At 50.0% G+C, this 14,107-nt stretch overlaps 1 protein-coding gene across 2 annotated transcripts; it reads right to left on the minus strand.

The window, feature by feature from the left end:
* Window positions 1–4,058: 4,058 nt before the first annotated feature.
* Window positions 4,059–13,876, minus strand: LDHD (lactate dehydrogenase D). 2 transcript variants are annotated; one of them, XM_081872199.1, is made up of 11 exons: window positions 13,698–13,876; window positions 11,991–12,103; window positions 10,817–10,958; window positions 10,027–10,168; window positions 9,676–9,835; window positions 8,773–8,972; window positions 7,453–7,581; window positions 6,299–6,426; window positions 5,682–5,772; window positions 5,309–5,420; window positions 4,059–4,618 (listed from the first exon to the last, which is right to left on the minus strand). In XM_081872199.1, the coding sequence occupies exons 1-11, from the start codon at window positions 13,755–13,757 to the stop codon at window positions 4,453–4,455; spliced, it is 1,443 nt and encodes a 480-aa protein (XP_081728325.1). In that variant the 5' UTR covers window positions 13,758–13,876; the 3' UTR covers window positions 4,059–4,452. The 2 variants fall into 2 exon arrangements, with proteins under 2 accessions (XP_081728325.1, XP_081728326.1); XM_081872200.1 differs by lacking the exon at window positions 13,698–13,876 and adding an exon at window positions 12,868–13,148.
* Window positions 13,877–14,107: the final 231 nt, after the last annotated feature.

Genomic DNA, 14,107 nt, shown 5'->3' on the forward strand with positions numbered 1-14,107 from the left:
CAAACCATGGTTTAGTGTGAACAAGCCAACATGTGGGATCCCAGAACAAAGATTGTGGCTGCTGTATTCTTCTGCTATTGCTGCTGTGCGACGTGGGGCTAAGCCATTGTTTCATTGCTTGTTGCTGCTAAACCATCGGTTGGCCTAGCATTACCTGTAAAATGGGGTCAGTGTGAGTTGTACTGCAGTATGTAAATGTCCCATGGACTGCAAGAAGATCAAACGCATCCATTCTTAAGGAAATTAGCCCTGAGTGCTCACTGGAAGGACAGATTGTGAAGCTGAGGCTCCAATACTTTGGCCACCTCATGAGAAGAGAAGACTCCCTGGAAAAGACCCTGATGTTGGGAAAGATTGAGGGCACAAGGAGAAGGGGACGACAGAGGACGAGATGGTTGAACAGTGTCCTCAAAGCTACAAACATGAGTCTGACCAAACTGCGGGAGGCAGTGGAAGACCGGAGTGCCTGGCGTGCTCTGGTCCATGGGGTCACGAAGAGTTGGACACGACTAAATGACTAAACAACAACAACATGTAAATGTGTGACATGGAAGCTTCTGTCACTGATTGGCTAAATTGCTCTGATGGTATGGACTGTGAAGTCCAGAGAGCAAGGCAGTTTGCCGTCCAAGTTCCATGAGGGATGAAAAAGTTGTAAAGTTTGGTTGGGATTAAAACTTCACCCGGGGTGGCTGAGGGCTGGAAAGAGGTTGCCCTGACTTAAGAGAAACTAAAAAAAAAAGATGCTGGAAGCAAGAAAACCAAAAGAAGGGCACAGGGGTAAATGAGGCACAGAAGAAATTTGTGGATGAAGGAAGAGACAGAATAGAAGGGAACTGGGAATACGTACAGAGAAGGCTCTGAAAAAAATGTCAGAATGCTGGAGGAGCAGCAGGCCAGGGAATGGAAGTGGTAGAAAGTGCCAGGGGAGCCTGTCAAGGGGCAAGGCTGCTAGAAGAATCAGAGCAAAGATTTTTGACCATTACCTGCAAATCAGATTGTGCAGAGGGCCCACGGACAGGAGGAGCTGTTCATTGTTGGTGGAAAAGAGCCCAAGGGCATAAGAAACCTGTCACTGCCGCATAGTGGGCTGGCAAGCTGGAGAAGGCAACAAGGGCCAAGAAGCTGTGCAGGAGGGGCTAGGGTTTTTTTAAAGCCAGTTCTTTGGTTGCAGTCTTGTAATGTCCCCTGGTGCTGCTTCAGTAGCCAATTGGTGGAGTGGCTGGATGCCTCAGGCCTGCAATTCCCCTAACTGGGACTCCTCTCATTTTTAGGAAAGCCTGGCTGCCACAGCCTGCATATATTTACACTGGTTAAGAATTCTCCCACGTGATGTGTATACTGCTGGGGGTGGTAAAAGGGCATGCGGGGCAATGAATCCCTCTGGCTTTTGACGATTCACTAGGTGTTACCTGCAGATCTTCACACTGGCATTTGCACCCACATTGTGTTTCCTTTTAAGCTAGAGCTGAGGACCTCAGGAAGCTGAGCTGTGCAGCTGCAACCACAATCTTGAGGTTTTCTGCACAGAATTGCAACCAACGCACATCTTTGTTTGGGGCCGTGGTATCACGTCTCAAGTAAAAAGGCTGAATGTTAAGGACCTTTTTCTTAGGAATGGCTGCATCTTGTTTCCTTCAGGTAAAAATGAATTGCAGGTAACAGGCAGTCCGAGGCCCCCTCTTGCTTGTCTCAGTGTTGTCCCTTGTAGAGCTCAACAGGTAGGAGGATGGGGACAAAACCTGAATTCGTTGGCTCTGGTGCCATCTACTGCTGGGTTCTCTGGATAGCAGGAATAGGGAACCTGTGGCCCTTTAGCAGTTGTTGGACTGCAGCTCCCAGCAACCCTAGCTTGCCTGACCAGTGGTCAGGGATGATGGGAACTGCAGTCCAGCAACACAGCACAGGTAGAGCTGCAAGTTCACCCCCATGGACTGAAAGGAGCTGCACCTTGAGAGCAGGAGCAATACTCCCCCCCCCTCTATAAAACAGTGGAGGACCAGAAAGACAACAGCACTAGCCTCAATTTCAAAAGTGATGTGTTGGACGCAACCCTCCACTTTCCCCGGTACTGATGAATCACTGCCATTAATTTGACTGCCTTTGTATGCCACCTTTCTGCCAAGGCATCTGTATTTGTATTACAGTTTGGAAACACTGAAATGAATGGTATAAAATGCAGAGTGGCAAGAGTTCTATTAGGCCAAGGGATGGTACAAGCTCTCCTCTAATGGTTTTTGTCTTCTCTTAAGAGCACACAGGTTTTGCATAGCTCCAGAGAAGGTGGAGGAAAAGCTACCCTCCAATCCAATCTCTTGATGCTCTCTGGCTGGGCATCCTCTCTTCCAGCTTATTAATTGGGGATGTTTTTCATTTTGTGAGACACTTGCAGGAAAGGCAAAATCTGACCTTGGTGCTGGGAGGCCCAATTCCCATTTCCAGGGTTGGCTCCTGCAGATGAAATCTGTCACGTGTGTGAGGTTCAGATCCCGCACCCTCACTGCTTCTCCTGTAGTGTAAAATACCCCTGTGCCAGCATTCCCCAACCAGTGCCCTCCTGCTGTTGCTGCCAGATTCCAACTCCCATCAGCCCTGAGCATTTGCCAAGCTGGCAGGAGCTGATGGGAGGTGGGAGTCTCAACAGCTGGTGGTCCATAGGCTGGAAAAAGCTGTTTAATGCAACTGGCAAGCCTACATACACTTTCCCGACCTGTGCTGAAGGCAATTTACTATTGCTTCATCTTGGTTAAATAGTGGTGGTAATGAGGGCAGCTTGAAGTCCTTGATCAAGTGTCAGCAAAATTTTTCAGCAGGGGGCTGGTCCACTGTCCCTCAGATCTTGTGAGGGGCCGAACAGCGGCAGCAGTGGGATGATGAGTGGTGCGCGAAAGGGCTCCAGAGAGGGGCTGCTTTAAACGGCGGCCACTAGTGCTGCTGCTGGCACCAATCAAAGCCCAGCCCCCTTCCTCCGCAGGGTGGGGACAAGCCAGGAGGAGGGAGGGAGGGAGGAGGCGCCACCACAGTGTGTGGGGGGGGGGAAATGGCACAGCCCGAACGATCAGAATTGGATCCACACTGATCCACACGGCGATTCCCGGACTGTCCGCGGGCCGGATCCAGAAGGGAGTTGGGCCAGATCCAGCCCCCGGGCCTTGGTTTGCTGACCCATGTCCTTGATCATGGGTTCTGCCAGTGAATTGGAAAGTAAGAAATGAAAAAGATGCCAGAGGATTTCCAGAGGAGAGGAGTCAAAAGAGACACGCATACAGCTGTCAACCTGTGTAGGTAGGAAAATGGATTGAGAAGGCAGCATGCAACTGCAACTTTGCTTCCTGGAACTATAGAGTGAAGGATGAGTAAGAGGTAGATACCTCTTTGATTTGAAGTACATCAGCAAGGGTTTCTGACTCTCAGAAATGTCATAACAAAATGACTTTTCCCCCATCTAGATAGGCTGCTGAAACGCAGAAAGCTGATCAGCAGTGGGCCTTGGTGGGGAAAAGACAGAACAAGTACTGGTACTGAAAATGATTTTATGTGATCAGAAGCCACACTGTTCTTTCATTTTAACTGGGTGCCTTTGCATCTGGCTCTGGATGGTAGATCTTGGGGCTCAAGTAAAAAAAACCCAAAGCAGATTCATCAAGCCTGGTCCTTGGCAAAGGACAAAACTTTAGGATTTTCTCCACTGGAAAAGCATTTCTTCAGAGCCCACATCCCATCCCAGCTTCTACCCATGTGCTTTTGTAACACCTGCAGCTCCATCTGCTCCACAAATGCACATTTTTGGCTCATTTCAGCTCTGCTTGGCAAAACAGGTACGTAATACATATTCAGACAGAGGTGGCTGTGGAGTCACATGAGCTTGTCCCTCCAGCCAAGGTCATGCCTACCTAACAAAAGGTCGCCACTTTTAAAGCATCTTCAAAATCAAAGCTTCCATCACGGAACCTTGGCAGTGGCACACTGGGTGAAGCAGAGAGTTCTCCGCTGTACTGATTGCCCTTTGGATAACTACAGTACTCTGCATCTCTTGAGAGAATGGAAAGCTCTGCAGGTTGAACTGAACTGGTTTAATTTTTAAGATTGCAGTGCAAATGAGCCAGAGGTGGTAGGCAAGCCCCCTTTGGAAGGGTGTATGTGGTACAGCCTCCGCAACAGATGCTTCCAGTCAAAGATGGATCTTGCGCTCTGTATGGGGGAAAATGCTGGGCCTCATGGGAGGACACTCCAAGCGTCCTTATCATGTGTCCGGTTTGTGCTCATGATGGTAGCGTAAAGTATATACAAAATCCCACTTTCAATACTGTGCCCCTCCAGCTGGCAGTGATGCAATTAACACTGGGGAACCATCACAGAACAATTCATAAAGTGGACTGATGTGTGTGGACGGTTCCATGTAAATCCACTACAAAGCACTGTTATTACATCTGCGAAGACAATCTCAGGCTTTCACAGCACCTTTCCAGGGTTCATGAGGTTTTTAGGGTCCAGCGCCGCCTTGATCTGCTGCATGGTGGACAGCGCCACCTCGTCTACTTCCTCACGCAAAAACTGGCGTTTGCCCAGGCCTATGCCATGTTCCCCTGTGCAGGTGCCATCCATCGCCAACGCACGCCTGGAGGAAAATAATAAAAGCACAAACATTGGATCAAAACATAAGAACATCTGTGCTGGTACCTAGTTCCCAGCATTTGCCAGCCAGCATTTGCCTCTGGTCCTCTTGTTAAAACAAGGGGCAGCAAGGATACAAAGGGGCTGTGAGTTTCGCCTCACCCCTTGGCTTACACAGCCCCCCACATATTGAAAGGTTAACTTACAAAGTGGAAAGACTCTTCTATTATCACCATCATCTCATTCATTGGAGGCTCTTAAGCAGCAGTGATTCCTGCATACCACAAAATATCGAATCACAGAGCATGAGCTGGAAGGACCCCAAGTGTCATTCGTTTAAAGGAATGACAGCTCCAGAATCTCTGGCAGACGCCCATCCAAACTCTGCTTAAAAACCTCTAGTGAAGGAGAGTGGTGGACTACCTTCCAAGGTAGTCCATTACCCTGTCAAACAGCTCTTACCGCCAGAAAGTTTTTATCAAATGTTTTGTCGGAATCTCCTTTCTTGTCATTAGAATCCGCTGGTTGAGGCCCTCCCCTCTGAAGTAGTAGCAAACAAGTTTGCTCCATCTTCCATGTGATAGCCTTCTAGATGTTTGAAGATGGCTCTCATATCCCCTCTCTCTGGAACAACCCTCAACCATTCCTCATAAGGCTTGGTTTCCAGACCCTTGATCACCAGTCAGATCCTTACCTGACCAGCCGTTTGGTAAATTCTGCCACTCTCCTGCTTTCTTCGGCATCTTCCGGATCAAAAATCAAGAGGCAGTGGAAATTCCCATCACCAACATGGCCGACAATAGGGCCTGAAAAACCAGCAGCGGTAAAGAGATCATTGTTTGCCATGATGCAGGATGAAGATGAGGCCAGCCTCCCTCAATCTGGTGCCCTTCAACTGGACTAAAACAGCTCAGGACCCCAGTAGCTCAAGGACCACCTCTCCTCACACGCTCATCATCATCCAAGGCTTCCTTTCACTAGAGGTTCAGAAGTGGCAGTACAAAATCAGGCCTTTTCAGTGGTGGCCCCACATTTCTGGAATGCTCCTCAAACAATAGTCTGCCCACCTGTGAGCTTGGACTCCAGTAGGTCTTTCTTTGTTTCCATCAGGATTGCAGGGAGGCGGGAGATTGGAACACAGACGTCAGTTGAGTATCCCTGCAGATGGGAGGAGGGAAAGGGTGGGGCAAGTGAGATGCTTTTGAGGAGGCATAACTTTCTCCCCTTCCTAGCCTTGTGACATGTTTTTGAGACCCACTAGGCCTCAAAATTCCCTTGCCTAGCCTTCAGCCCATCAATACCACCCCACATTAATCAGTCTCTGCAACCCTCCAGTCTACTACCCTTGTGTGGCTCCACAGCAGCCCAGTCACATTGCACCAAACCCTAGTTTCACTAGACATGCAGCAGAGTTCTTTCATCAACAACTCATTCTCAGAAGCAACCTTGAAAAGAAGGTAGCCAGTCAGCCAAACTCAGGAACCTGCTTATAACTCAACCTTGCGATCCTCATGAACGGAGGTGGCATTCGGAACAGGGTAAGCAAGAGGTGAAATGAAGCATAATGGAGAGTGTTCTTGGTAACTCAAGCAAAGGAGCCAAATTGCAAGGCAGATTAGATTTCTTTCTTTCTTTTAAAAGTGCTAAGCCACCCACCGTTTGCTCCTCTCCCCTCCTGACTCACCTTCCGGCCTGGGCGAAGGGCCAGCGCAGCATACCAAGCATTGTGGCGTGCGGCCCACAGCTGACTGCGAGCCTCTTGCTCCCGTGACCACACAAAGTCCGAGCCCCCATTCGACTGCACAATCTCCCCTGCGAAGATAGCCTTGCGTCAGAGCCCCACCACTACCACCTCTGGTGAGCCAGCGTTGTGTAGTGGTTAAGAGCGGTAGTCTCGTAATCTGGTGAACCGGGTTCGCTTCCCCGTTCCTCCACATGCAGCTGCTGGGTGACCTTGGGCCAGTCACACTTCTCTGAAGTCTCTCAGCCTCACTCACCTCACAGAGTGTGTGTTGTGGGGGAGGAAGGGAAAGGAGAATGTTAGCCGCTATATCAAATCCAAACTCCTCCTCTTCTTCTTCTTCTCTGCTGCCAACCATAAGAAGAGCCTTCTGCATCAGGCCAATAGCCTATCTAGTCCAGCATCTTGTTCTCACAACCGCCAACCAGATGCCTGTGGGGAAACCCATGAGCAGGAGCAGAGCCCAAGAGCCCTCTCCCCTCCTGTGGTTTCCAGCAACTGGTGCTCAGAAGCATTGCTACCACCAGCTGTGGAGGCAGAGCATAGCCATCAAAGCTAGTAGCCGTTGATCGCCTTCTCCTCCTCCGTGAATCCATCCTTTTTTAAAGCCATCCAAGTTGGTGGCAATCACTGCCTTCAGTGGGAGAGAGCTCCACAGTTTAACTATGCAATACCACCACCAAAGCATGGTGCCAGGCTGCTGTGCCAAACATATCCCTACTCATAGTAATAATAATTTATTATTTATACCCCGTCCATCTGGCTGGGTTTCCCCCACCACTCTGGGCGGCTTCCAACAGAATATTAAAATACAATAACCTATTAAACATTAAAAGCTTCCCTAAACAGGGCTGCCTTCAGATGTCGTCTAAAAGTCTGGTAGCTGTTGTTCTCTTTGACATCTGGTGGGAGGGCGTTCCACAGGGAGGGTGCCACTACCGAGAAGGCCCTCTGCCTGGTTCCCTGTAACTTGGCTTCTCGCAGCAGGGGAACTGCCAGAAGGCCCTCGGCACTGGACCTCAGTGTCCGGGCAGAACACTGCCTTATTCCCAGGCTTGTCTGGCTGCCAGGCTTGGCCCGGCTTCTGCAGAACCTACCTGTTGCTTGGACCTGCTCCTCCACGCTGTTTTCAGTGCCGTGGAACTCCAGGAAGAGGGTGGGCAGCTCTGCGTAGCTCAGGCCACTGTGGCGGTTGCAGGCGGCCACCATGACATCATCCAGGAACTCTGGTGGCAAAGAGAAGAGGGGCACTCGCCATAGGGGGACATCACAGGAGCAGAAGGGAAAACCCAGAGCAAGCAAGGCCACTTCAGCTGCAATCCTCATCCAGTTTACACCCCATTGAAACCAATAGGATTTACTTCTGAGCTGACATGGTTAGGACTGCATAGTTAGAGGGCAAGGCAACACACACCTGGGAGGAAGCCTCTTGGAACACCATGGAGCTTACTTCAGAGTAGAATCACGTGGGATACTTAGTGTACGAATCAATGGGAGCAGCCTTCCTGCAGCATCAAAAAACCGCCTCCACACCAGAGCAGTTTTGAGGCGAAGGAAGGAAAAAGTGTGTGTGCATATTGAACAATGCAAGGAGGTGAACGCAAACTTACTTGAATAAATTTGTCTATGGAATGTATTTATTTGTTTCAAAGGCAAGGCTCGCCTTGTGGGAGAAAACACGACAAGAGATCCAGTTTTTAAGGTAACACTTGTGGTCACAGACTTGACTGTTTATTTTGATAGCCAGTGGTGGTGTAATGGTTACACTGTCAAGACTAGGACCTGAGAGAGACCACAGTTCAAATCCCTGCTCAGCCATGAGGTCACTTCCTCTCAGCCTAACCTAACTCACAGGCCTCTTGTGGGGATTAAATGTGGAGGGGGAGAACCACCTTGAGATGCTTGGAGAAAAGGGTGGGGTATAAATGCAATCAATCAATTAAATGGACATCAAATCTTTTACTTCTGGCCTTCAGGCCTTTTTGCTCCTAGATGGCATGAGGCTCCTTTATCTCACTTCCACCCCCCGCACAAACACACACATATGCCAGCCATTAGCCCCTCTACTTCCCAACTCCCCTCTAACTGCCCTCACTCCCCATTCTTCCTGCTCTTATGTCCTGTTCTTCCACCCAGCTGTCCCATTCCTTCCCTTACACAGCACCTGCACTGACCTTTGCATTCCATGTCTAACCCCTTCCCACCCACCCCAGCAGTTAGACCATTTGTGAACATTCCATGCCATCCCAACTCAGCCAGTGGCAGAGAGGAGTCCTATATATACTGCACAGAGAAGATTCAGGCTGACGAGACCATTATGAGGCCTGATCTTGCAGGCTCCGGAAGGAAGCCTTTTGGCCCACCCTGTTCTTCTCCCTTGTCTGTCACCGCCTGGGGTGCCCTGTAGTCCTGCTTACCAATACGGGCGATGGGGATCCCAGTTTGAAGAACCTGCACAGTGCTGTCCACAGCTGCTTGCACGCTGGGAAAGGCGCAGACGGCTGCCACGGTGGCCTCTGGGGTGCCGTGCAGGCGCAGTGTGGCCTGGGTGATGAGGCCCAGCGTCCCCTCGGAGCCGACAAAGAGTCCTGTTAGGTGGTAGCCAGCAGCGCTTTTCCTGCAAGCAAAAAGCAGTCCGTGAGTTTCAAGGGACCAGGCTGGGCTCTGCACTGATCAGCCTCTTCCCCTGGTGTAAGCAGTCAGCTTCCTCCTCCCAATGAGCACATGCAATGTATTCGATGCTGTATAAGGCCACACAACCATCAGGATGGTCGCATTTCTGTTGGGCTAGCAGCTAAAGAATATAAGAACATAGGGAGAGCGTGCTGGATCAGGCCGATGGCCTACGTAGTCCAGCATCCTCTTCTCACATTGGCCAACCAAATGCCTGTGGGAAAACCACAAGCAGGATCTGAGCACAAGAGACTCTCTGCTCCTGTGGTTCACAGCAAATGGGACTCAGAAGCAACAGTGGAGGCAGATATTAGCCATCATGGCTGACAGCCATCAACTGCCATTTCCTCCATGGATTTGTCTAATCCTCTTTTAAAGCCCAGCTTAGTCCTGCAGGAGTTAGATGACGTTGCATCAAACAAACATTATCCCATACTTTCTGGTGTGTTCCCCCTCACTTCCCTTCTTGCAAAACGTCTAATCTTTCAGAGAAGCAACCAAATGCATTTTAACTGAGCAAGCTGAACTTGCTGGCATATGATTGAACCCCATCCCAAAATAGCAGCAGCCTGGATGTTGTCAAAGCCAAGATTTGAGGGAAGGCGCAGAAGGAGCTTCAGGACAGCAAGAAGGACTTAGCTGGGTACCTGGGCCTCCGGCTCTGGCCGGCTGTGTGGAGGACCCTCCCGTCAGGCAGCACCACCTGCAGGTTGAGCACGTTTTGGCGCATGGTGCCATAGCGCACAGCATTGGTGCCTGAGGCACTTGTGGCCGCCATGCCACAGAGAGAAGCATCAGCCCCAGGGTCTGAAGAAGGAAAAGGCACAGCCAGGAGAGCAATTAGGTAATGGCATACCAGGCCACCCCCTCCTAATGCAGGTAAGATAAAAGCATCAATGGCTCGCCAGCCACAAGGCTGGTCCACTACCACATTCCTTTATTTCCCAGAATGCAACTCCACTGCACCCCTCCCAGAATTGTACTTAAGGCAAGCGTACCTACAGGAAACCAGAGCCCACTGCCCCGTAGGTAGCTGTTCAGGGCCTTTCGGGTCACCCCTGGTTCTACAGCCACAGTGAAGTCCTCTGCGTTCAGCTCAGAGATCTGGTCCATTTGGGTCAGGTTGAAGCACACACCACCCTGTCCCATGGAAAGGGATAAGCACAGGGTTACCAAAAGGGGAAGATGGGGAACCCAAAAAGGAGGAGTCTGGCATCGGGGGCAGGGAGGAGCAGGAGTCCCACATATTCCCCAGCCTTAAAAGTCCACCTCCTTGCCTCTGGAGAGCGGCCAATTTGTTTATTTACTGGTGTGGTGGCTTATTGAATAATAGTCAAAAAGAGGCAGGAGAAAAGGAGCGATTGCCACACGCAAAAACTACGGCCCCATCCACACCATCTGTTTAAAGCAATATCATACTACTTTAAACAGTCATGACACCCCCAAAAGAATCCTATTCCCCTCCTGGAGCCACAGTTCCCAGAGTTCCCTGGGAAGAGGGATTGATTGTAAAACCACTGAGAATTGTAGTTCTGGGAGCGGAATAGGGTCTCAGCACCCTTAACCAACTACAGTTCCCAAGATCCTTTGGGGAAGCGATGACACTTTAAAGTGGCACAAGAGTGCTTTAAATGTACAGTGTGGATGTGGCCTCTGTTCCAGGCATGGCCTCACTTGGCACTCTGTCCTCTCCCAAAACCATACCCTGCACCCCCATTCATTCCTCCAGCCTACCTTTCCCCTGCCCCCAATCCCTGGTCCCATTTCGCTTGCCATTCCCCTCCTTACCTGCACGGCACTCACACCCCCTTCTAGGCCCGTTCCTGTCCCGAAAGGGATGATGGGAGCCCCACGGCTGTAACAGGCCTTTGCCAGCAAGCTGACCTGCTCCACGTTCTGGGGCCAGACCACCGCATCTGGCGGGTGGCACCTAAAGAGACAGCGGTGGGACAACATAATTTATCCATCAATTTTGCACATGTATAAACGCCTCACTGGCCGAGGCTGTCAGTGCACTGCGTAGCACAATAAGATGTGGGGGAAAGAACTTAAAGCCATTTCAACAAACTCTAAAAACAGTAAAAAAAATTCCTTTAAAAAAATGAGAATCAATTTCTAATATTTATAGAGAGAAACGCGGTAAAATGTGTAAGCGCTATTCTCCCCGTTGATTTTGAGAGGAAATGTCACTGTTCCCTCCTTCCAGTTATGTGTCTGCATTTACTCAGAACTATGATGGTGTTGTTGATGATTTATTAAATTTATTCATCGCTTTATTTGCCATGGCAACTCAAAGCAACCTAGGGGAAAAAACCTGCATTAAAACCAGAAAGAGAAGATACATTGAAACATCCCACCCACTCTAAAAGGCCACAGATCATTAAAAGCCAAAGGCCTGATTAGAAATGAAGGTTTTTGGCTGTCCCCTGAAACAGAGCTGCCCATGAGGCAGAGAGAGTGAAGTGCCCACCTCAGGTGGCGGAAGTGCAAGAGGAGACACCCTGCTCAGGAATCTCTTTTGCAAACTGTCAGAGGATGTGCACCTCTTGGGGGCGCAGCTGCTTTTGTGAGCACAGCACCAACCTGTCTAGGAGGCCCTGCATTCTCCCTCTGCCTGAGCACAACCAGATGACTTTCCTCCTCTTGTTCTTCTGCTCTCTGGTCAATACCCAGGAGCCAAGGACAGCCATCTCATGCAAGCATATTGTGCTGGTAGGAACACAGGAAGCTGAGTCAGAAGATTGGTCCATATAGCGCAGTATTGTCTGCACTGACTAACAGGCTCACCGAGCCTAGAGATGCTTGTGACTGCTCTACGGCCCTTCCCCAGAAACGGTCCATTCTCCATCACAGAATACTGTATGTGCAGAGTCATCATTTATACCTGAGAAGTCCAAGGCCATGCATAAATCAATCGAGGTCAATGTGCAGAAGAGGAATTCTGGGAAGTCCCACTGCGTACCTGTGCATGGACTCGTCATGGCCATGTTGCTCACAAACTGGGGTGGCTGTGGACACATTGCCACTCCCCACCACTGCTCTCAGGGAATCTAGGAACTCCTCTGTCAGCCAGCCCTGCAGGAAAGATATAAAGCTGGGGGTTGACAAGACAAGCAAGGAAGCACAGCTGGAGAGACAGATGGGCAGCCAGAAGTGCAGAGGATGCAAGTGGATGTCTACGCAGCCGTTCCTGGTACTGAGTGAACAAGGGATGCAGACCTGGGGTGCTCAAGGAATAAAGAAACAAGAGAGACACAAGGATTTCATAATAGAACCTTAAAGACTCTCCGCCTCCTTCCACAGGTTCCTTCCCACATGCCCCAGTCCATATAGATTAGCCTTTGCCCTCCAGATGCTTTTGGACTACTCCTCCCATCAGCCTCAGCACTAATGGGAGTTGTAATCCAACATCTCAAGGGCCACAGGTTGGTGATTGCCCACACAGTCAAAGCACAGGTCTTCACTCAAAGGATCCTGGAGCTACAATGATCAGCACCCTTAACATATTACAGTTCTCAGAATACTTTGGGCGAAGCCATGTACTTTAAATGTGTGGTGTGGATGTGACCTTATTTGGGATTAAGACCCACTGAACACATATTTGCTTCTGAGTAAAATGTGCATGGGATTGCCTTGCTCTACACCTTAATGGCTATTATAGTTCTGTACCATTATGTCAAATATTAATAGGTTGAAACAGTTGCACAATGGGCAGAAATTCAACAGGTGAACCTCCTCTCCCATCCACTGCCTCTCTGTGCCAAGAAAGAGTTTTCACTGGCTGAATTTCTGCCTCTTGTGGCAACTGTGAAAGATTCAGAGGGAGGGGGGTAGCAAACCTGAGCTTGTTTTGAGGCTCCAGGTGTTGGAGAGCTGCGCCTGATCTCACCCACCAGCAATTTTCACGGAGACAAACCCATTTCACACGTGCAGCTGCAGAATCAACAGACCAAGTTCCTTCTGGACTTTGGCCACTTCACTCGGCAAGCTTCCCCCTACGGGGAGAAGACCTATATGCGTAGCTTCTTATCCCGGTTCAGCACTAGAACCTTCAGATACCTTTTATATGAATTGGCATTTGTAAGACAACCCTCCTCACAAGCTTGGCGGATCAGGAACTGGACCTGATGAGCAAATAACGCTAACTGTTCTTTACTTGGACTTCGTTCTTTTTACCTATGTGCAACTGTACTCCGTGCCTATTTTATATTTTTGTTTTTCATCGTTTAATTTCCACCAGCCGTCATAACTGTTCTCTCTTATATACATTATGAATATATTTTTAAAGCTTTACCCCCCCCCGTGCGCCAAAAAAATATATTATCATGATTCAGCCAACTATCTCTCTTTCTTGCTATTAATAATAATAAAATTATTATTATTATTATTATTATTATTATTATTATTATTATTATTATTATTCCCTACCCCCCTCGGCATTTTATTTTATTTGAGTACGTATAGGCCCCCTATTAAGCAGGAAGGAGGAAATTAATCTCCCTCCCGCCGCCCCATGGGTGGGGAGAAGCCCCCAGACCCCCAACTCTCCTCTCCCGCGGCCCGAAGTGGTACAGTCCAGTCAAGGCTCTGCCTGCCACCGGGTTACAAGGGCGCGCGCACTTCCAGGGGAGCTCCGGGGCGGCTCGAAGGCGAAAGGTCGGCGGGTTACCTTGGCTGCTGCTTGCGAGTAGTTCCGGACCGCGAAGCCCAGCGTCCGCCGCGCAGCCATGGCGAAGGACGGGCGAAGGAGGCAGGGGAGGCGGAGCAGCCTCGGTGCGGCTTAAGGTGGACCGGCGGCGGATCCGGAGCGCGCCTCCCTAGCCCATTTCGCTCCTCGCAGGAGAAGTGCTGAGGCGCAGCCTGCGAAGTCTCAAGGCCGCCTCCGCCCCCGGGATGGGAGGCGAGCACTCTGCACGTGCTCAACGGCACGCCCCTTCTTCTCCTCGCACCTCCCCTAGATCACTTTTACGCATTTCAGCGAAACGAAGCGGTGGAGGGATTTATACTGGAGTCTTTTTTACCTTCTGGGCTGCAAGTGGGCGGGGAGGGGGAGAAATAAGCCCCACTAAGTTCATTGGG

The sequence above is a fragment of the Podarcis erhardii genome (genome assembly GCF_964252035.2).
Source record: "Podarcis erhardii genome assembly, chromosome: 7".
In the NCBI taxonomy this organism is placed as follows: Eukaryota; Metazoa; Chordata; class Lepidosauria; order Squamata; family Lacertidae; genus Podarcis; species Podarcis erhardii.